Raw genomic sequence first — 17,946 nt, 5'->3', positions numbered from 1 at the left:
TTGAGTTCAAGCGAAGCCCGAGCATTGTTTTCACAACACTGTATATATGTCTTATGATTTTTTTCTTCTGATTTTCAGTGAATTTCACTTTACACGAGAGCAGATTTGGTGCACTTGGGTGCCCTTGCTCCTGATTTTTGTAATATTTAAAAATTATATTTATTTGTTTCAAAAATCATCAATTTTATCCCATGAATACATACACATGTTCTGAATACTCGCGTAAACTTTTAGTAGAAATTGCTTTGTATTATTAGCTAAGGAAAAATAACAATTTTGTAGGGGTGGAAACTTTAGATATTTGTCAAAAAAATTCTTTTTTGTATAGCTCAAAATACAACATATTTTCATTCGAAATTTACACCATACCGTCGGAATGTTTATATATATGGGTGCATTTAATTTCAGATTTTTTGGAATCACAGAAATATGTTTTCAAATACTAGGAGCACTGGTGCTCATGTGTCAAAGAGACTTTTCGCCTTTATACCTTCTATATATGACTTTGTGACATTAATTACTTTGTCAAGTGAAAATTCATCTAGATCTTTTAGAATTTTATGACACTCATTTTATGATGCGATTCCTTTGGACAAGGTGGGAGGTTATGAACGAGATTTAGAAAAATGTTAGGACGATGACAAGGAGTGGAACATATGGATGAGAGAAGCCTCCACATGGTTGTTGATGATACCCTCTAATATCTACACATTTTATAGACTCGTCGATGTAGCATACTGGTCCCGTGTCTAACGGGAAAAAAGCAAAATGCTAAACCAGGATAAAATCATGTTCAAGGTCATCTAGATAAGATATTTGTGGTAGAAGTTCCACTAAAAGCGTAATATGTGCCACAAATGCCCAAGTACAACTTACGTTGAATCCACTCTTCTATTTTTAATCATAAACAACGGTGAAGGACGCGGTACTAACAGTTAGCGAACCGGAGTAGTCTTGCAAGTGTCTCATATCTCTTCTCCTGAGAGAACGCTCAGTAGACGATTAGGGTTTCTTCTCTCCCATCGGCCCTGCCGGCGATCTGCCTCGGTTTTGGCCTTCAGGCAATGGAGCTAGGGTGAATCTCGGCCCCCATCTGCAGGAGGGCTCTATTCCCCTGGTTTTAGGGTTTTGGTTTGGTGGGGTGACGCTCAGGTGGTGTCTATGGTGTCTTCTCCAATAAACTTTCCATGGATTCGGCCCCATCTCGACAATGACATCGAGAAGCTTGTGGGAGCAGAGTGGTTCTCGAGGACTTCTTCTGGATGTGGGGATCTCCGGATCGCCATGGAGCTTTATTGATGGTTGTTCCTTCTTCGTCTCCAGAGTGGATGTGGTCTTTTTGACCCGTTCAGCGATTTCCCATCCGCAACCAACATTGTCAGGCCGACTTAGCAAGGAGCGGCATTGATGACGCGTCGTTGACACTGTTTAGAGGCCGAAGATGAAGGGCATATTAAGAAATTTATTGTATTTTTATCTTTTGTTGAAGTGTTTTATAATGTTCCATGTTTTTGTAATGCCCTCATCCTATCTACACTACTTAAAAAGGAGGAACATGTTCCTTATTCTGCCCACCTCTCAATACGTGAATCCTTTTCGTCGTCAACCAATACTCCCGTCGCTGCGCATTATGCACTTTGGTCCCTTGCGAATTGGGAAATTAACCCACAGTCGTTGCCCCAGAGAGGAATGTGCTAGACGAGAGAAAGGTGCGAGACGAGAGCTAGGGTTCCGCCGCCAGCAATCCTTTCTCTTCCCCCCGGGCGGCCGCCGCTGGACTTCATCGCTCCACCACGTGCACCCGCACCACCACCTTCCTCGCGCGGCCGTACGTGCTGGAGGCCGTCCGAGTTGCGCCAGTGCCTCGAGGAAGGGTCACCGCCGCCAGACCAGATCGAAGAGGAGTGGCTCCACGGGAACGACACCATCGGCAGCCCCTACGCATCCTCAGTCTGCGCCCGCGCCGGCGAAATCAGCCGCGGCGCCACCTTGTTCCTGCGCCGCCGCGTCCCCCGACTTCATCTCCTTGGTCTCCTCCCTCAAGTCCTGCCTCGCATCTCAGAGGCCCTCACCTGGTGGGCAACATCGCGGATGCCATCGCCTGTCTCCACCCCTCGATGCCTCCCGTATCTCCGTCGTCCTTCGCCTTCCGGAGGCCTGCTCCGTCTGGGCGGGGTGAAGAAGGTGCCCAATCTTCCTGATTTTCTTGATTAGTTAACATTTGTAGTCTGATTTTACCTCTTCCATGAACCTCTTTGGATGGTCGCTGTGGGCAAGTGACAGGGCTACATCGATTACAGTGCAGCGATCAGGGGCATTGGAGCAGGCACGCCAACCACCAACAAGCAGCAATAACAGGGAAGGTACAAGGGTACGATCCCTGTCCCTCCTCCACTCTCCCAGCATCTCCCTATACATCTCATTGTTGTTCTCATCGTTGGCTCGTGCACAGAGTTGTTAGTTATTTGTTGTTTGTTGTTCCATATGCACTGGAAAACTTGAGACCTGAGAAATAAATCGATGCTATGAACATGTTAATCTTAGGTTATTGAGAGCACAAAGGATGCAGAAAGAAAGGGGTGGCATGGTAATTTTAAGCCATTTCTGTGAGGCTCTGTTCACTGATGTAATAATTTTCTCTCCCGGAGATATATTTTCCACAAGAATCAAGCAAGTTCAGATATTATATCTGACCGCTGAATACTACCTACCCCAACATGCAACAGATTCAAGGTTAGTGAGCGCCATTGTCTGACACTCTGAATTGATGCTGCATTTGCTAAAAGTGGTTCTTGGATATCAGGTGGTTTGCTGAGAACATGGGTTTTAGGATCATCCTGAGCAAACTAGGACATGAAGAAGCCTCCAGTGGTGTCTAGCTGAGATTAAGTGGTTTGTGCCATTCCCCAATCTGCAGAACATTGCAGTCGACTTATAATTGCTTCAAGGTAAAGTCTGGTTTTAGACAAGATCAATGCGGAGAAACTAGCCACCGGTTCTTGAGCGATGCACTACTGTGAAGGGAGATCAGATAATAGGCATGTGTTCTTAATTTGGCCGAAATTCGGCAGCTCTTATTACATCGCATTTTGTCATAGCATTGCTCCAGGATAATTTGCAGAGTTCCAAGGTAAAATAAGAACTGAAAATATATGATGTAAATCTTAGGAATTGACCTAGATAGATATATCTCTTTTAGAAGTGGGCAGCCTTTTTGTTTGATGGTGTTTGATTAAGGGATATCTTTAAAGTTTAAACTGATATACGTTTTCTTAAAGTTTAACTCAATTTTGTAGTTTAAATGTCTTTTAATTACCAGAATATATGAAAGTTTAAATGCCAAAGCTAGGTTTTGTTTCTAAGTGCAAGGTCCAGCTTTCAGCAACAACAGAGCAATGCTTATGTTTGAATGCCACTATTTCTTTGTTGTTTCTCTTCAATAGTACACCTTAGCGCAGGACCGTGAGGTGCTGCTCCGCGCGACGTCCGCGACCACAGTACGTCCCTCTCGTCGCTCGACGGCGCGAGGTCCTCGCTTGGCAGCTTATGATACCTGGAGTATTATTTTCCTCTCAGTATGAGGTTTGCTTATTGAGTTTACCCCTGCGCCTTTCCTCCTCTGTTACTCCTCTGAGCTTTTTCTTGCTTTATTTCTGTCTAAATAAGAATGAATGATAAACTCCCAAGTTCTGAATTATGGACTTGGAGTAGTATATCTGTACTTTTGAATTTTTGATATTTACTGCTAAGGTGTTTGGTCAATACTTTGATGATAATTACTCCCTGCCACTTGTGTGTGAAAATTCCTAATACTCTTAAGGATTGATAGTTAATGCTAAGGGATATCTGAGAAGTGTCCTGGAGTAAGTGAAGTTTGCAGATTATGAGTTGTCCTCACTCATAAACTTGTACAGTTGTACTGTACCAGATGACGCCCTCATTTGGAAAATACAGATAATCTAAGCAAGATAATTTCACTGTATTTGGTTTAAGTTGTAGATGTATAGCTCAACGAAATAATGCACGGCTCTGTTCATATTGGGGCAGTAAGTACCACCTTCAGTATAAAAACTTATGTATGCAAATTTGTTTCACTGGATAAAAAAATCCTAAATGTACAATATGATCCAGGTAAACAACATCTCCAATCCAGTTACCTGCTTCTGTCACTACAAGAATTATTTTGCTTGAACATTTATAAAGTATATTTTGGTGGCTTTCATAATCAGGTACGTGTATTGCCTCTAATAATCCCATTTTCTATTGCAGTCGTTGCCAAAGTAGTCATGGAAACCAGCAGCCCTTGCAGTTGTTGACCACCACGGCGAGCAGCATCACTGCGCCGTTCGCAAACAAGAATGGCATGCTGCCGGACGTCCGTGCTCTTCTTCCATGTGGCCCGTCTTCCGCTGCTGGATGTACAAGCTATAGACGAATTGATTCATGCCACGCTTCGATACTCTCTCCTTCTGTATGTCAACTTCAGTCAGAAATACATATTGAGGTACTTGCTGCCACTTATGATCTGTTATGGAAAGTTGAGATGATTTTAGACAATGACCAATTTTTTATTGGTTTGTACAGATGAGTTCTTGCATCTTAGGTTAATGAACCTTGCTATACATAAGGCACTTCCGATCAAAGCAGGTGCGCAAAACAGCAATGATATACTGATTATACTCCTATCCCTTCTGTCATGTACCTTAACTACTTTGTCTGGTTGTCACCGTTGCAAGGCCATGTGATTCTCTCATGTGTGGTAATGCTTTGGAACGTCCTGAATAAATTAAGGTGAGGTTTTGCTTTGTTGTACTTTCAATTATTGAGTGTTATTTCCCAAGTAATTAGTATCTGATATGCTTTTAGCGCTGAGATTATTCAAGGAAATACCTTTTGTAGCATCCTTCTCAAGGATAAATAGTCATAGATGCCATAGGTCATGAAAAGAAATGACATAAGTTAATTTTATTTCTCAGGTCATTTTTTTACTGATCAAGATGATTATGTTGTTGTGTTATCTCATGAAAACTACTATCTTCTCGCAGCAAGCAATTTTTTGTACATTTATTAGTGTATTTTTTGTCACCCTTAATAGTATAGAGGAGATGGATTTATTTCTTGTGACAACGATGTGAAATCTGGATATAATGTGAAATGTGCCTCGTGTAAAGAAGTATAATAAACACATTACCAAAGTTTGTTGTAGGAGAGGCCTAGCTACCTTTGTCTAGATGTGTTCACAATAATACTTCCATTGTATGAGGCTACATGTAATCCTGCACTGTAGGCCACTTTCCTAAATGTACCAAGAAACTCTCCACCTGTTAGCAATTTTTTCTTATTACCCAATTTTTAATTGTGATCTCCAGCTGTTAGTGTAATTTTGGGTTAAGGGTACATTGAACTCATATATAGACGTTTTGGAGGCTATTTGTCTTGTCCAGACTCACTGTTCATTTATGTTGGATGCAAATGAAGGCTCCATACAAAATCAAGCAATCCAAGTTTTTGACTAACTAAACGGTTGGTACTTGTGCAAATTTGATACTACTATAAAAACTCGGTAGTTTTAATCTTTCTCCAGTATGTTCAATTTTTTTAGTAATATATCTCGGTCATTGGGATGTTATCTGGTTCTTCCAATGATTTTGTTATTCGTTTCAGAAATGGAGTACTCCTATACTCTTTGAGCGACCAGTTCATAGAGATGATCGAGGACGTCTCCATGATGTTACATTGCTGCTATGGACAAATGCAGAATTGTTGTTGATGAAAGATGCCAGAGTTTGCTTGATGCTCAGAAAATAATATATGGAAATCTTGCTCATGTTATTAACATTAAACGGGAGAAGTTAGGGTTCTTAGAGGCCTCGAAGTAATTATTGCTGCAAGAATAGCCAGTATTGCACTTATGACTAGGACTTTCATGGACTAGGCTGATCATCCAGCTGTTGGGATTTGGGTTTTTTCAGTTTGGTTAAGTGTGAAGATTTAAGTTACATGTTAAAAATATGAAGTATCAAGTTTTTTTGCAACTAGAGGCAATGCCACTCAGAAGTTCAAACTGAAAATGATGGTACAATGTTTTAGGCCTGATATGACAATAAGGTGCTAAAATGAATCATCCACTGCCGCGGTAGCAATTTTATTGACCTGGACACACCTCTTGTATTGTCTAAAGATCTAGCTTCCGGTGACTACGAAGGTATTCTTCAACAAAATCTTGTAAAGCTGTAAAGCTGCAATTTCCTCCAAAGATACAGTTCTATTTCGAGTGTTATTAAATATGAGACATGTTTTTGTCCAAGATTTCATTTAGAAGACCTCCATATTGTGAAAATTATGTTGCTATTCTTTGATATTAAGAATTATACCGCTGCCATTCTGATGCTTATGCTCTATTGATTTATGATACTCCAAAATTCTTATGTTTTATTTATAAGAAATTTGTCCTCTTCTTTCTAAGTTGTGGATCTTCAAAATAAAAAAATATTGGTGTCGTTCTGCTGCAACAGTCATGAAGGCGCAACAAAAGACGTTATTGGACAATGTTTTCATAATACATGCTAAACCGTGTGCATTACAATTATTATGTTACTCACTTGCTGTATGTTACTTGCTATGGGGAGGTGTTGCTGTGCACTCAGTCAGCTGTAGGTGACATGCTATTTAGACGTGTCCTATAGGGGTAGAAAATAGACCCTGAAAAGTTAGAGAATGAAAAGCAGAGGCTGAAAAATAGACTCTTTGTAAGAATTCCGTCTGGAGGGTAAAATTAAATAATTATTTTGGAAGGTAAAATTGTTCTCCTCGCAAATACCTCTCGATATTAATTTAATTTGGAGAGCACGAAGGTCTGAGGTAACATATTTTTACAGTAGTTTATGCTATCTTCATCACAAAATGTCTTCGGTTGCATCTTTACGCGGCAAGAATAGCCCAGCAACACACGACTTTAAAAAAAATGTTGACACTTGTCTCTAGAAAATAATCAATGCTCTTCTACATAAAATTTCCTTCATTCGAAAACTGGTTTGTAGTTAGAAAACTGTGCAATATCCATCAACACTTGTAATTTCGGTATATATGTATATCAGTATATGTTAGATCCATAGACACTTAGTTAGAAAATAAGGGCGAGATAAAAGAACAAGCAAAAGAGTAATCAGTAAAAGAATATGAAAAATTGCAAAAAAAGTAGCTATCAAAATTCTAAAAATTAAATTATCTTATTCACCAAAACTCAAAAATAAAACAAGAGAGTAAGAACAAAATATTGAAATCTACCGAATTAAAAAATTAACTTCTTTTTAATGATTGCTCTTTCTTCAGATTTTTACCTAGCCATTATTGAAGATTTGCTACGCCCATTTTGTATGTTTATGAATATCAAAGTGTTATTTGGACTAATTAGAAAAAATGTATTTCTTCAGTTATACCAGTATTTGTAGCACTCCTGTTTTTTGAGACAATAATACATCCAAAAGGAGAGGTTGTTGAGTTGACATTTATGACAGCCCAGAACACATGTGTGGAACTTACCACGAAAGTGTAACAAGAAGACCTAGAACTTGAAAACGACGCAGATGAACAGCAATGTTGTCTTGTTATTGCGTTCGGTATTATCATGCTATAGTACATTATGATATCCTTGATTCATTTTTAATTTTTATAGTGATTTGTGAATTATATATGTGCATTGAGAAATAAAATTCGAGGACCCGTGGCAACGCACGGGCATTTGTACTAGTTCACAAGAAAAAGTACGATCCGACCATCATGGTGCATTTCTCTCGACAAATGGCGATGGATTTAAATAGCAAGCGTACGTGGGTAAGTACGAAAAGTGACAGGTAACCAAACCACCAAGCAAGAGATCCGTTATATAAGACGCTGCGTCGTTTCTGGCTACACGTATCCTCCAAGCTAATATAGTCTACACTACGACCGGCGCACTGCACATAACAGGCCTGCCCCGGTAGATCGGCAGCAGAGTCGATCAGTCCTCTCTACAGAGATACATTGCCGAGAGTGGAGATGGCTCCGAACGCCGGAGAGGTGGCGCGGCCGCAGAGCCCTCTCCGCGGCATGATGCCGCAGAGCCCGCTCCGGATCAAGCAGGGCGGCAAGTTCTACGAGCGGCTCCTCACCAAGGAGAGCTCCGCCGCGAACCCGTCGTTCCGGTACTACTGGGCGGAGCCGGGCTCGGTGCCCTTCATCTGGGAGTCGCAGCCCGGCACGCCCAGGGACGCCTCCCGGATGGTCGGCGGCACGCTCCCGGCCATCACTCCACCGCCTTCCTACCTGCTCCGGCACGGTGGCGTCAAGGTCCAGGTCACGGCTCCTCACCGTCCCAAGCAGCGTAAGGTGACGTGCAGGAAGCCGTACAGGCTCAAGCGGATCAAGATCGGCTTCATCGCCGACATCTTCCGGAGGCTCACCGTGGGTAAGGCGTGGTGGCGTCCGGAGCCGTCGTCGGCCCCGGTCTCGTCGTCCAGCCGGTGGCTCGTGGCGACCGCGAAGGCCGAGCAGAAGGATCAGCAGCACCATGAGCAGGGACACCACGATCATGATCTCGCCGCGAAGAAGGGCGGCGTGGTGTGCTCCGGGGCGGCGCGTCAGATGAGCCCCTGCTGGATGCTAAGAATTCGCGGCTCGGGGAACCAGAACTTCCGCGACTGCGATTAGGCGTACATCGGTTCCAGCATTTCAGGTGCGGTGGCGCCATCAAGGCGATTAAACACACGATATAAGACTGGTTTGTTACACTGCGACTTTGCTGTTATGAATTATTATGGTGATTGCGAAAGATGTCAGGAAAATATTGTGTCTGCGGACTTGTTTATCGTTCTGTCATCAGCAGGACGACCGTTTGTTGTTGTCGAGCCTTACCAAACTTATCATTGCCGTACGTGTTGATTCTGTTCGCGAATATGAGTTCAAGTTTTTGGAATTCGATCGCGTAGCTGTTTGCCTAGCTCAATATTATTCCCATACTCCACCAAGTTACTACGTGCTCAAAACGTGCGATCACGTTCCCCGTCCAAATCAGATGATGTAATTAGATGCATTCATTAAGAGATAAGAGCTTTTGTGAGGACGCTTAACTACTTTGCATTACTATGTATACTGATGTAGTATCAGTCGTTATACCAAACCACATATTATGATTGCCGCGACTCGACTGACTCGTCAGTTCCACGTAATAAAACATGATTCCTGGTTACCCAAGGTTTTGTTGAATCCAAGTCATCTAAAATTGCACGCCATTTAACTTTTAAAATATCGCTGTATATACATAGTGTGACAGGATGGTGATGGTTATATGTTGGTTCAAATCTTCCACATGCAACTTAGATTAAATAAAGCTAGGCAACACAAAAAGTACTACCTCTATTGCAAAATAAGTGTCGCAACGTTGTCTAGATACGGATGTATATAAATGCATTTTAGTGTGTAAATACTTTCGTATTTTGAAAAGTTGCGACAATTATTTTGGAATGGAGGGAGTAGAAATTTCCCATTAATCAACAATCCAAGTACTCCCTCCGTCCATAAAAGTATGTGAGAGATTTGTATAAATTTAGATGTACATATACACTAAAGAGTGTCTAGATATATTTAAATTTAGATAAACTTTTGACATCTTTTTATAAACATTGGTAGTACTTTAGATTTTCATACGGAAGCTTTTGCCGAGCTTTTCACCTTTATTGCGAGAAGCATGTGATAATATTAAAGCTTCAGTGTTACATGAAGACCCACAAACAAATAAAATTACAAAAAAGTCCCTCTGGATCCCAACAACGCCTGCGTCCAAGATGATACGGTGGCGCGCCGCTACTCCTTTTCAAGCTTGTTTCTAGAGCCAACCCCTCCATGTATGGTCGAGAAGTCACCATACTTCAGTTCCGAAGAACCATCATGTTGAATCGTTGATGCCGTCACCAAGCCCATCATCACCCAACCCAGATCTGAAGAACCAGGGCTGCAATAAACCCTCACAATCTCCCCTTCAACGTTAAAACACAAACCTTCAGAATGGGGATGGAGAGGAAGGGACCTTATTCCATTAGACGCCGCCATCTCCTCTGCTTGAAATATGGCCACCATGGACATAAAACCTAAAAACCCGAGGACTAAACCTACCCACCGAACGAGAAACGAGGTTCCCCACAACCTTGAGGCACCAAATCAGCAACGGAGTGGAGGGGAACGATGCCCATGCGGGCGGAAGATCAAGAGCACCTCGGTCGCGTGGGTCGCCTTCGAGAACACAACCCACAACTTTGAGGATACAAAATCTTTCTCCACCTTGTGGTCACAAGATCGAGGCTCTTTACCCAGAATCCGAGCGGGCAAGGAGGATACCAGCCAGATGTGATCTCAACCAATACAAGAAGTTCTTATAATGGAAGCTTCTATGTATCAATACTCAACAAGTTAATTTTTAAATATCTGAAACACCATTTTTAAATAGTTCTCATGTATAGATGAAATATCTGAAACACCGTTTTTAAATAGTGCTATCACTGTATAGATGAAATCTCTGGATGACTATTTTTTAAATCGAACACATGAATAACGTGTTATGTAAGTTTACTTTGAAGTGATACTAATGTGAATGCGATGAGTTTCAAGTGAGCATAATGGTCTATTTGCGATGTAGTTACGTGGTACATATGTTTAGCAAACTGCAAACATGAAATCGATATGGCGACATGACACCACTCGCTGTTGTTCTGGAAATCATTTTAAAAGCAAGTTCAACGCTTAATGGACACCGAGACTATCGAAAAAACAAAAACAAAATGATTGGGGTTAGTTACCGGAGGGTATCTTCAAAAAAGTTAATCGAGAGGCGAATCTTTGAGTAACCGTAAGTGTGAAGCGTCCGAGTGAATTGATAGAACGAGAGCAGTCCGGTTGTAATATTATTTGAGTTGTCTAAACCTTTTTTCACTTCTTAATTAATCAATTGGACAAAGGTTTTGTGTTGTCTTTTTTAAATAGGAGTATTAGCTCCAATTCATATATGCGGTGGCTTTAATGGATTATTAAGAGCTATTGTCCAGCTGACTATGAAACCTTGTTCTATACCAACGCGAAGTTTGTATCATCTGCTAGACCTAATAGCATTCTGTATTGAAAAAAGGTTCTTCTTTTATACTTTTGGCTAGCTCTACCGTATGTTTGTAGCATCACGATATGTATATAAATGTGTCTACTCGGTTAGAAGACACAACGAGGGGTATTTTTATGCAACATGGATAACAATGTAATTTGTGGATTGGACCACCATCATCTTAGGCCCCTATGCAGTTCCCTTGTGGATTATTGTCGCATGCCCTTGATACGTCTCCGACGTATCGATAATTTCTTATGTTCCATGCCACATTATTGATGATATCTACATGTTTTATGCACACTTTATGTCATATTCGTGCATTTTCTGGAACTAACCTATTAACAAGATGCCGAAGTGCCGATTCTTTGTTTTCTGCTGTTTTTGGTTTCAGAAATCCTAGTAACGAAATATTCTCGGAATTGGACGAAATCAACGCCCAGGGTCCTATTTTGCCACGAAGCTTCCAGAAGACCGAAGAGGAGATGAAGTGGGGCCACGAGGTGGCCACACCCTAGGGCGGCGCGGCCTGGCCCTTGGCCGCGCCGACCTGTAGTGTGGGCCCCTCGTGCCGCCTCTTGACCTGCCCTTCCGCCTATTTAAAGCCTCCGTCGCGAAACCCCCAGTACCGAGAGCCACGATACGGAAACCTTCCAGAGACGCCGCCGCCGCCAATCCCATCTCGGGGGATTCAGGAGATCGCCTCCGGCACCCTGCCGGAGAGGGGAATCATCTCCCGGAGGACTCTACGCCGCCATGGTCGCCTCCAGAGTGATGAGTGAGTAGTTCACCCCTGGACTATGGGTCCATAGCAGTAGCTAGATGGTTGTCTTCTCCTCATTGTGCCTAATTGTCGGGTCTTGTGAGCTGCCTAACATGATCAAGATCATCTATCTGTAATTCTATATGTTGCGTTTGTTGGGATCCGATGAATAGAGAATACTATGTTATGTTGATTATCAAAGTTATGTCTATGTGTTGTTTATGATCTTGCATGCTCTCCGTTACTAGTAGATGCTCTGGCCAAGTAGATGCTTGTAACTCAAAGAGGGAGTATTTATGCTCGATAGTGGGTTCATGTCTCCGTGAATCTGGGGGAGTGACAGAAACCTCTAAGATTATGGATGTGCTGTTGCCACTAGGGATAAAACATTGGTGCTATGTTCGAGGATGTAGTTACTGATTACATTACGCGCAATACTTAATGCAATTGTCTGTTGTTTTCAACTTAATACTGGAGGGGGTTCGGATGATAACCTGAAGGTGGACTTTTTAGGCATAGATGCATGCTGGATAGCGGTCTATGTACTTTGTCGTAATGCCCAATTAAATCTCACTGTACTCATCATAATATGTATGTGCATGGTCATGCCCTCTTTATTTGTCAATTGCCCAACTGTAATTTGTTCACCCAACATGCTGTTTATCTTATGGGAGAGACACCTCTAGTGAACTGTGGACCCCGGTCCAATTCTCTATACTGAAATACAATCTCTTTGCAATCTTGTTCTACTGTTTTCTGCAAACAATCATCTTCCACACAATACGGTTAATCCTTTGTTACAGCAAGCCGGTGAGATTGACAACCTCACTGTTTCGTTGGGGCAAAGTACTTTGGTTGTGTTGTGCAGGTTCCACATTGGCGCCGGAATCTCTGGTGTTGCGCCGCACTACATCCCGCCGCCATCAACCTTCAACGTGCTTCTTGACTCCTACTGGTTCGATTAAACCTTGGTTTCTTACTGAGGGAAACTTGCCGCTGTGCGCATCACACCTTCCTCTTGGGGTTCCCAACGGACGTGTCAACTGCACGCATCAAGCAAATTTCTGGCGCCGTTGCCGGGGACCTGAAGAAAAGTTACACCACAAAGATTTCTATCTCCCACGCCAACTTCACGCCAGCAGCAAATTTCTGGCGCCGTTGCCGGGGAGATCAAGACACGCTGCAAGGGGAGTCTCCACATCCCAATCTCTTTACTTTGTTTTTGTCTTGCTTAGTTTTATTTACTACTTTGTTTGCTGCACTAAATCAAAATACAAAAAAATTAGTTGCTAGTTTTACTTTATTTGCTATCTTGTTTGCTATATCAAAAACACAAAAAATTAGTTACTTGCATTTACTTTATCTAGTTTGCTTTATTTACTGTCCTGCACTCTATATTAAAAATACAAAAAAAAAATTAGTTACTTTTGTTACCATGTCTAGCTCTGAACCTGTTACTTCTTCGCCTGAAGAATTAGTCTTTACTTTTAAACAAGGGGATGAGGAGAGTTTTAAGGATGCTTGGTCTAGAATTTTTACTTCTTATCGTAAAACTGAACCTCAAATGACTCTAAGTTTGCTCCTTAGTAATTTTTATTTTGGTCTTATGATTCGCTATAGATATGCTTTGGATGCTTTAGTGGGAGGAGATTTCCTTCATTGCAATGGGGATCAAGCTTTTAATGCCATAAAGAAGTTGGTTGCATCACATGATTCAGCTAATAACTTTGATTCAGCCCTTACTAGCATTTATAATAGATTAAACAATCTCGAGATAAGTACATCTCGCTTGGATGACAACTATCACCATGTTCGTAATCGTCTTGAACAAGTTTTAGTGAACTCTAAACTTTCATTATGGGATCCTACTGTTAAAATTGTTATCGGTGATCGAACTCTTCGTGCCAACTGTGATATTATGTCTGAATTTTGCCTTATACCTGAGAGCATTTATAAATCTTTGAAACTTTGGGGAGTCGATGAAGGAGGAGAAGAAATAACTCTCATTGATAACTCTGTTATAATTCCTAAGGGAATAGCCGCAGGTGTGCATACAACCATTCTTGGAAGAACAATATCCATTGAGTATCTTGTTATTGAATGTGTAGGGACAGGAAAAATCACACTCGGAAGATCCCTGCTGAAACTATTGGGAGCAGTCATTGATGTGGGAGAAGGCACCCTGGAATTCACCTCTACACCGGGGGGAAATCATATATTTCCTAAATCAAAGGGAAAGAAAAACAACAAGAAAGGTAAGGGTAAAGCCCAAGGTAAGGTTGACACACCATCTCTTCATAATACTTGATACACACTTTCTGCGCCTAGCTGAAAGGCGTTAAAGAAAAGCGCTTATGGGAGACAACCCATGTTTTTACTACAGTACTTTGTTTTTATTTTGTGTCTTGGAAGTTGTTTACTACTGTAGCAACCTCTCCTTATCTTAGTTTAGTGTTTTATTGTGCCAAGTAAAGTCGTTGATAGTAAAGTTCATACTAGATTTGGATTACTGCGTAGAAACAGATTTCTTTGCTGTCACGAATCTGGGCTGTTTTCTCACTAGGTAACTCAGAAAATTATGACAATTTACGTGAGTGATCCTCAGATATGTACGCAACTTTCATTCAATTTGAGCATTTTCATTTGAGCAAGTCTGGTGCCTCGATAAAATTCGTCAATACAAACTGTTCTGTTTTTGACAGATTCTGCCTTTTATTTCGCATTGCCTCTTTTGCTATGTTGGATGAATTTCTTTGATCCATTAATGTCCAGTAGCTTTATGCAATGTCCAGAAGTGTTAATAATGATTGTGTCACCTCTGAACATGTTAATTTTTATTGTCCACTAACTCTCTAATGAGTTGTTCTAAGTTTGGTGTGGAGGAAGTTTTCAAGGATCAAGAGAGGGAGATGATACAACATGATCAAGGAGAGTGAAAGCTCTAAGCTTGGGGATGCCCCGGTGGTTCACCCCTGCATATTATAAGAAGACTCAAGCGTCTAAGCTTGGGGATGCCCAAGGCATCCCCTTCTTCATCGACAAAATTATCAGGTTCCTCCCCTGAAACTATATTTTTATTCCATCACATCTTATGTGCTTTTCTTGGAGCGTCGGTTTGTTTTTGTTTTTTGTTTTGTTTGAATAAAATGGATCCTAGCATTCACTGTATGGGAGAGAGACACGCTCCGCTGTAGCATATGGACAAGTATGTCCTTAGGCTCTACTCATAGTATTCATGGCGAAGTTTCTTCTTCGTTAAATTGTTATATGGTTGGAATTGGAAAATGATACATGTAGTAATTTGCTATAATGTCTTGGATAATGTGATACTTGGAAATTGTTGTGCTCATGTTTAAGCTCTTGCATCATATGCTTTGCACCCATTAATGAAGAAATAGATAGAGCATGCTAAAATTTGGTTTGCATATTTGGTCTCTCTAAAGTCTAGATAATTTCTAGTATTGAGTTTGAACAACAAGGAAGACGGTGTAGAGTCTTATAATGTTTACAATGTGTCTTTTATGTGAGTTTTGCTGCACCGGTTCATCCTTGTGTTTGTTTCAAATAACCTTGCTAGCCTAAACCTTGTATCGAGAGGGATTACTTCTCATGCATCCAAAATCCTTGAGCCAACCACTATGCCATTTGTGTCCACCATACCTACCTACTACATGGTATTTCTCCGCCATTCAAAAGTAAATTGCTTGAGTGCTACCTTTAAAATTCCATCATTCGCCTTTGCAATATATAGCTCATGGGACAAATAGCTTAAAAACTATTGTGATATTGAATATGTACTTATGCACTTTATCTCTTATTAAGTTGCTTGTTGTGCGATAACCATGTTTCTGGGGACGCCATCAACTATTCTTTGTTGAATATCATGTGAGTTGCTATGCATGTCCGTCTTGTCTGAAGTAAGAGAGATCTACCACCTTATGGTTAAGCATGCATATTGTTAGAGAAGAACATTGGGCCGCTAACTAAAGCCATGATTCATGGTGGAAGTTTCAGTTTTGGACATATATCCTCAATCTCATATGAGAATAATAATTGTTGCCACATGCTTATGCATTAAAGAAGAGTCCATTATCTGTTGTCCATGTTGTCCCGGTATGGATGTCTAAGTTGAGAATAATCAAAAGCGAGAAATCCAAAATGCGAGCTTTCTCCTTAGACCTTTGTACAGGCGGCATGGAGGTACCCCATTGTGACACTTGGTTAAAACATGTGTATTGCGATGATCCGGTAGTCCAAGCTAATTTGGACAAGGTGCGGGCACTATTAGTATACTATGCATGAGGCTTGCAACTTGTAAGATATAATTTACATGATTCATATGCTTTATTACTACCGTTGACAAAATTGTTTCATGTTTTCAAAATAAAAGCTCTAGCACAAATACAGCAATCGATGCTTTCCTCTTTGAAGGACCATTCTTTTTACTTTTATGTTGAGTCAGTTCACCTATTTCTCTCTACCTCAAGAAGCAAACACTTGTGTGAACTGTGCATTGATTTCTACATACTTGCATATTGCACTTATTATATTACTCTATGTTGACAATTATCCATGAGATATACATGTTATAAGTTGAAAGCAACCGCTGAAACTTAATCTTCCTTTGTGTTGCTTCAATACCTTTACTTTGATTTATTGCTTTATGAGTTAATTCTTATGCAAGACTTATTGATGCTTGTCTTGAAGTACTATTCATGAAAAGTCTTTGCTATATGATTCACTTGTTTACTCATGTCATATACATTGTTTTGATCGCTGCATTCACTACATATGCTTTACAAATAGTATGATCAAGGTTATGATGGCATGTCACTTCAGAAATTATCTTTGTTATCGTTTTACCTGCTCGGGACGAGCAGAACTAAGCTTGAGGATGCTGATACGTCTCCGACGTATCGATAATTTCTTATGTTCCATGCCACATTATTGATGATATCTACATGTTTTATGCACACTTTATGTCATATTCGTGCATTTTCTGGAACTAACCTATTAACAAGATGCCGAAGTGCCAGTTGCCGTTTTCTGCTGTTTTTGGTTTCAGAAATCCTAGTAACGAAATATTCTCGGAATTGGACGAAATCAACGCCCAGGGTCCTATTTTGCCACGAAGCTTCCAGAAGACCGAAGAGGAGACGAAGTGGGGCCACGAGGTGGCCACACCCTAGGGCGGCGCGGCCTGGCCCTTGGCCGCGCCGACCTGTAGTGTGGGCCCCTCGTGCCGCCTCTTGACCTGCCCTTCCGCCTACTTAAAGCCTCCGTCGCGAAACCCCCAGTACCGAGAGCCACGATACGAAAAACCTTCCAGAGACGCCGCCGCCGCCAATCCCATCTCGGGGGATTCAGGAGATCGCCTCCGGCACCCTGCCGGAGAGGGGAATCATCTCCCGGAGGACTCTACGCCGCCATGGTCGCCTCCGGAGTGATGAGTGAGTAGTTCACCCCTGGACTATGGGTCCATAGCAGTAGCTAGATGGTTGTCTTCTCCTCATTGTGCTTAATTGTCGGGTCTTGTGAGCTGCCTAACATGATCAAGATCATCTATCTGTAATTCTATATGTTGCGTTTGTTGGGATCCGATGAATAGAGAATACTATGTTATGTTGATTATCAAAGTTATGTCTATGTGTTGTTTATGATCTTGCATGCTCTCCGTTACTAGTAGATGCTCTGGCCAAGTAGATGCTTGTAACTCCAAGAGGGAGTATTTATGCTCGATAGTGGGTTCATGTCTCCGTGAATCTGGGGGAGTGACAGAAATCTCTAAGATTATGGATGTGCTGTTGCCACTAGGGATAAAACATTGGTGCTATGTTCGAGGATGTAGTTACTGATTACATTACGCGCAATACTTAATGCAATTGTCTGTTGTTTTCAACTTAATATTGGAGGGGGTTCGGATGATAACCTGAAGGTGGACTTTTTAGGCATAGATGCATGCTGGATAGCGGTCTATGTACTTTGTCGTAATGCCCAATTAAATCTCACTGTACTCATCATAATATGTATGTGCATGGTCATGCCCTCTTTATTTGTC

The 17,946-nt window shown here is 41.5% G+C and overlaps 2 protein-coding genes across 2 annotated transcripts; both read left to right on the top strand.

The window, feature by feature from the left end:
- The first annotated feature begins 1,699 nt into the window (after window positions 1–1,699).
- Window positions 1,700–6,323, top strand: LOC127344762 (uncharacterized). Its single transcript, XM_071828449.1, has 8 exons — window positions 1,700–2,184; window positions 2,301–2,371; window positions 2,545–2,733; window positions 2,804–3,582; window positions 4,270–4,504; window positions 4,585–4,647; window positions 4,737–4,791; window positions 5,665–6,323. The coding sequence occupies exons 1-4, from the start codon at window positions 2,092–2,094 to the stop codon at window positions 2,877–2,879; spliced, it is 429 nt and encodes a 142-aa protein (XP_071684550.1). The 5' UTR covers window positions 1,700–2,091; the 3' UTR covers window positions 2,880–3,582; window positions 4,270–4,504; window positions 4,585–4,647; window positions 4,737–4,791; window positions 5,665–6,323.
- Window positions 6,324–7,909: 1,586 nt separating this feature from the next.
- LOC127344761 (uncharacterized) lies at window positions 7,910–8,927 on the top strand. The gene has a single exon (XM_051371096.2). It carries the CDS (start codon window positions 8,038–8,040, stop codon window positions 8,686–8,688), a length of 651 nt encoding a protein of 216 aa, XP_051227056.1. The 5' UTR covers window positions 7,910–8,037; the 3' UTR covers window positions 8,689–8,927.
- The last annotated feature ends 9,019 nt before the right edge of the window (window positions 8,928–17,946 follow it).

The sequence above is a fragment of the Lolium perenne genome, chromosome 3 (genome assembly GCF_019359855.2).
Source record: "Lolium perenne isolate Kyuss_39 chromosome 3, Kyuss_2.0, whole genome shotgun sequence".
NCBI classification, from domain to species: domain Eukaryota; kingdom Viridiplantae; phylum Streptophyta; class Magnoliopsida; order Poales; family Poaceae; genus Lolium; species Lolium perenne.
The sequence above is the reverse complement of the archived record's forward strand: the minus strand, read 5'-3'. Positions and strand labels throughout refer to the sequence as shown.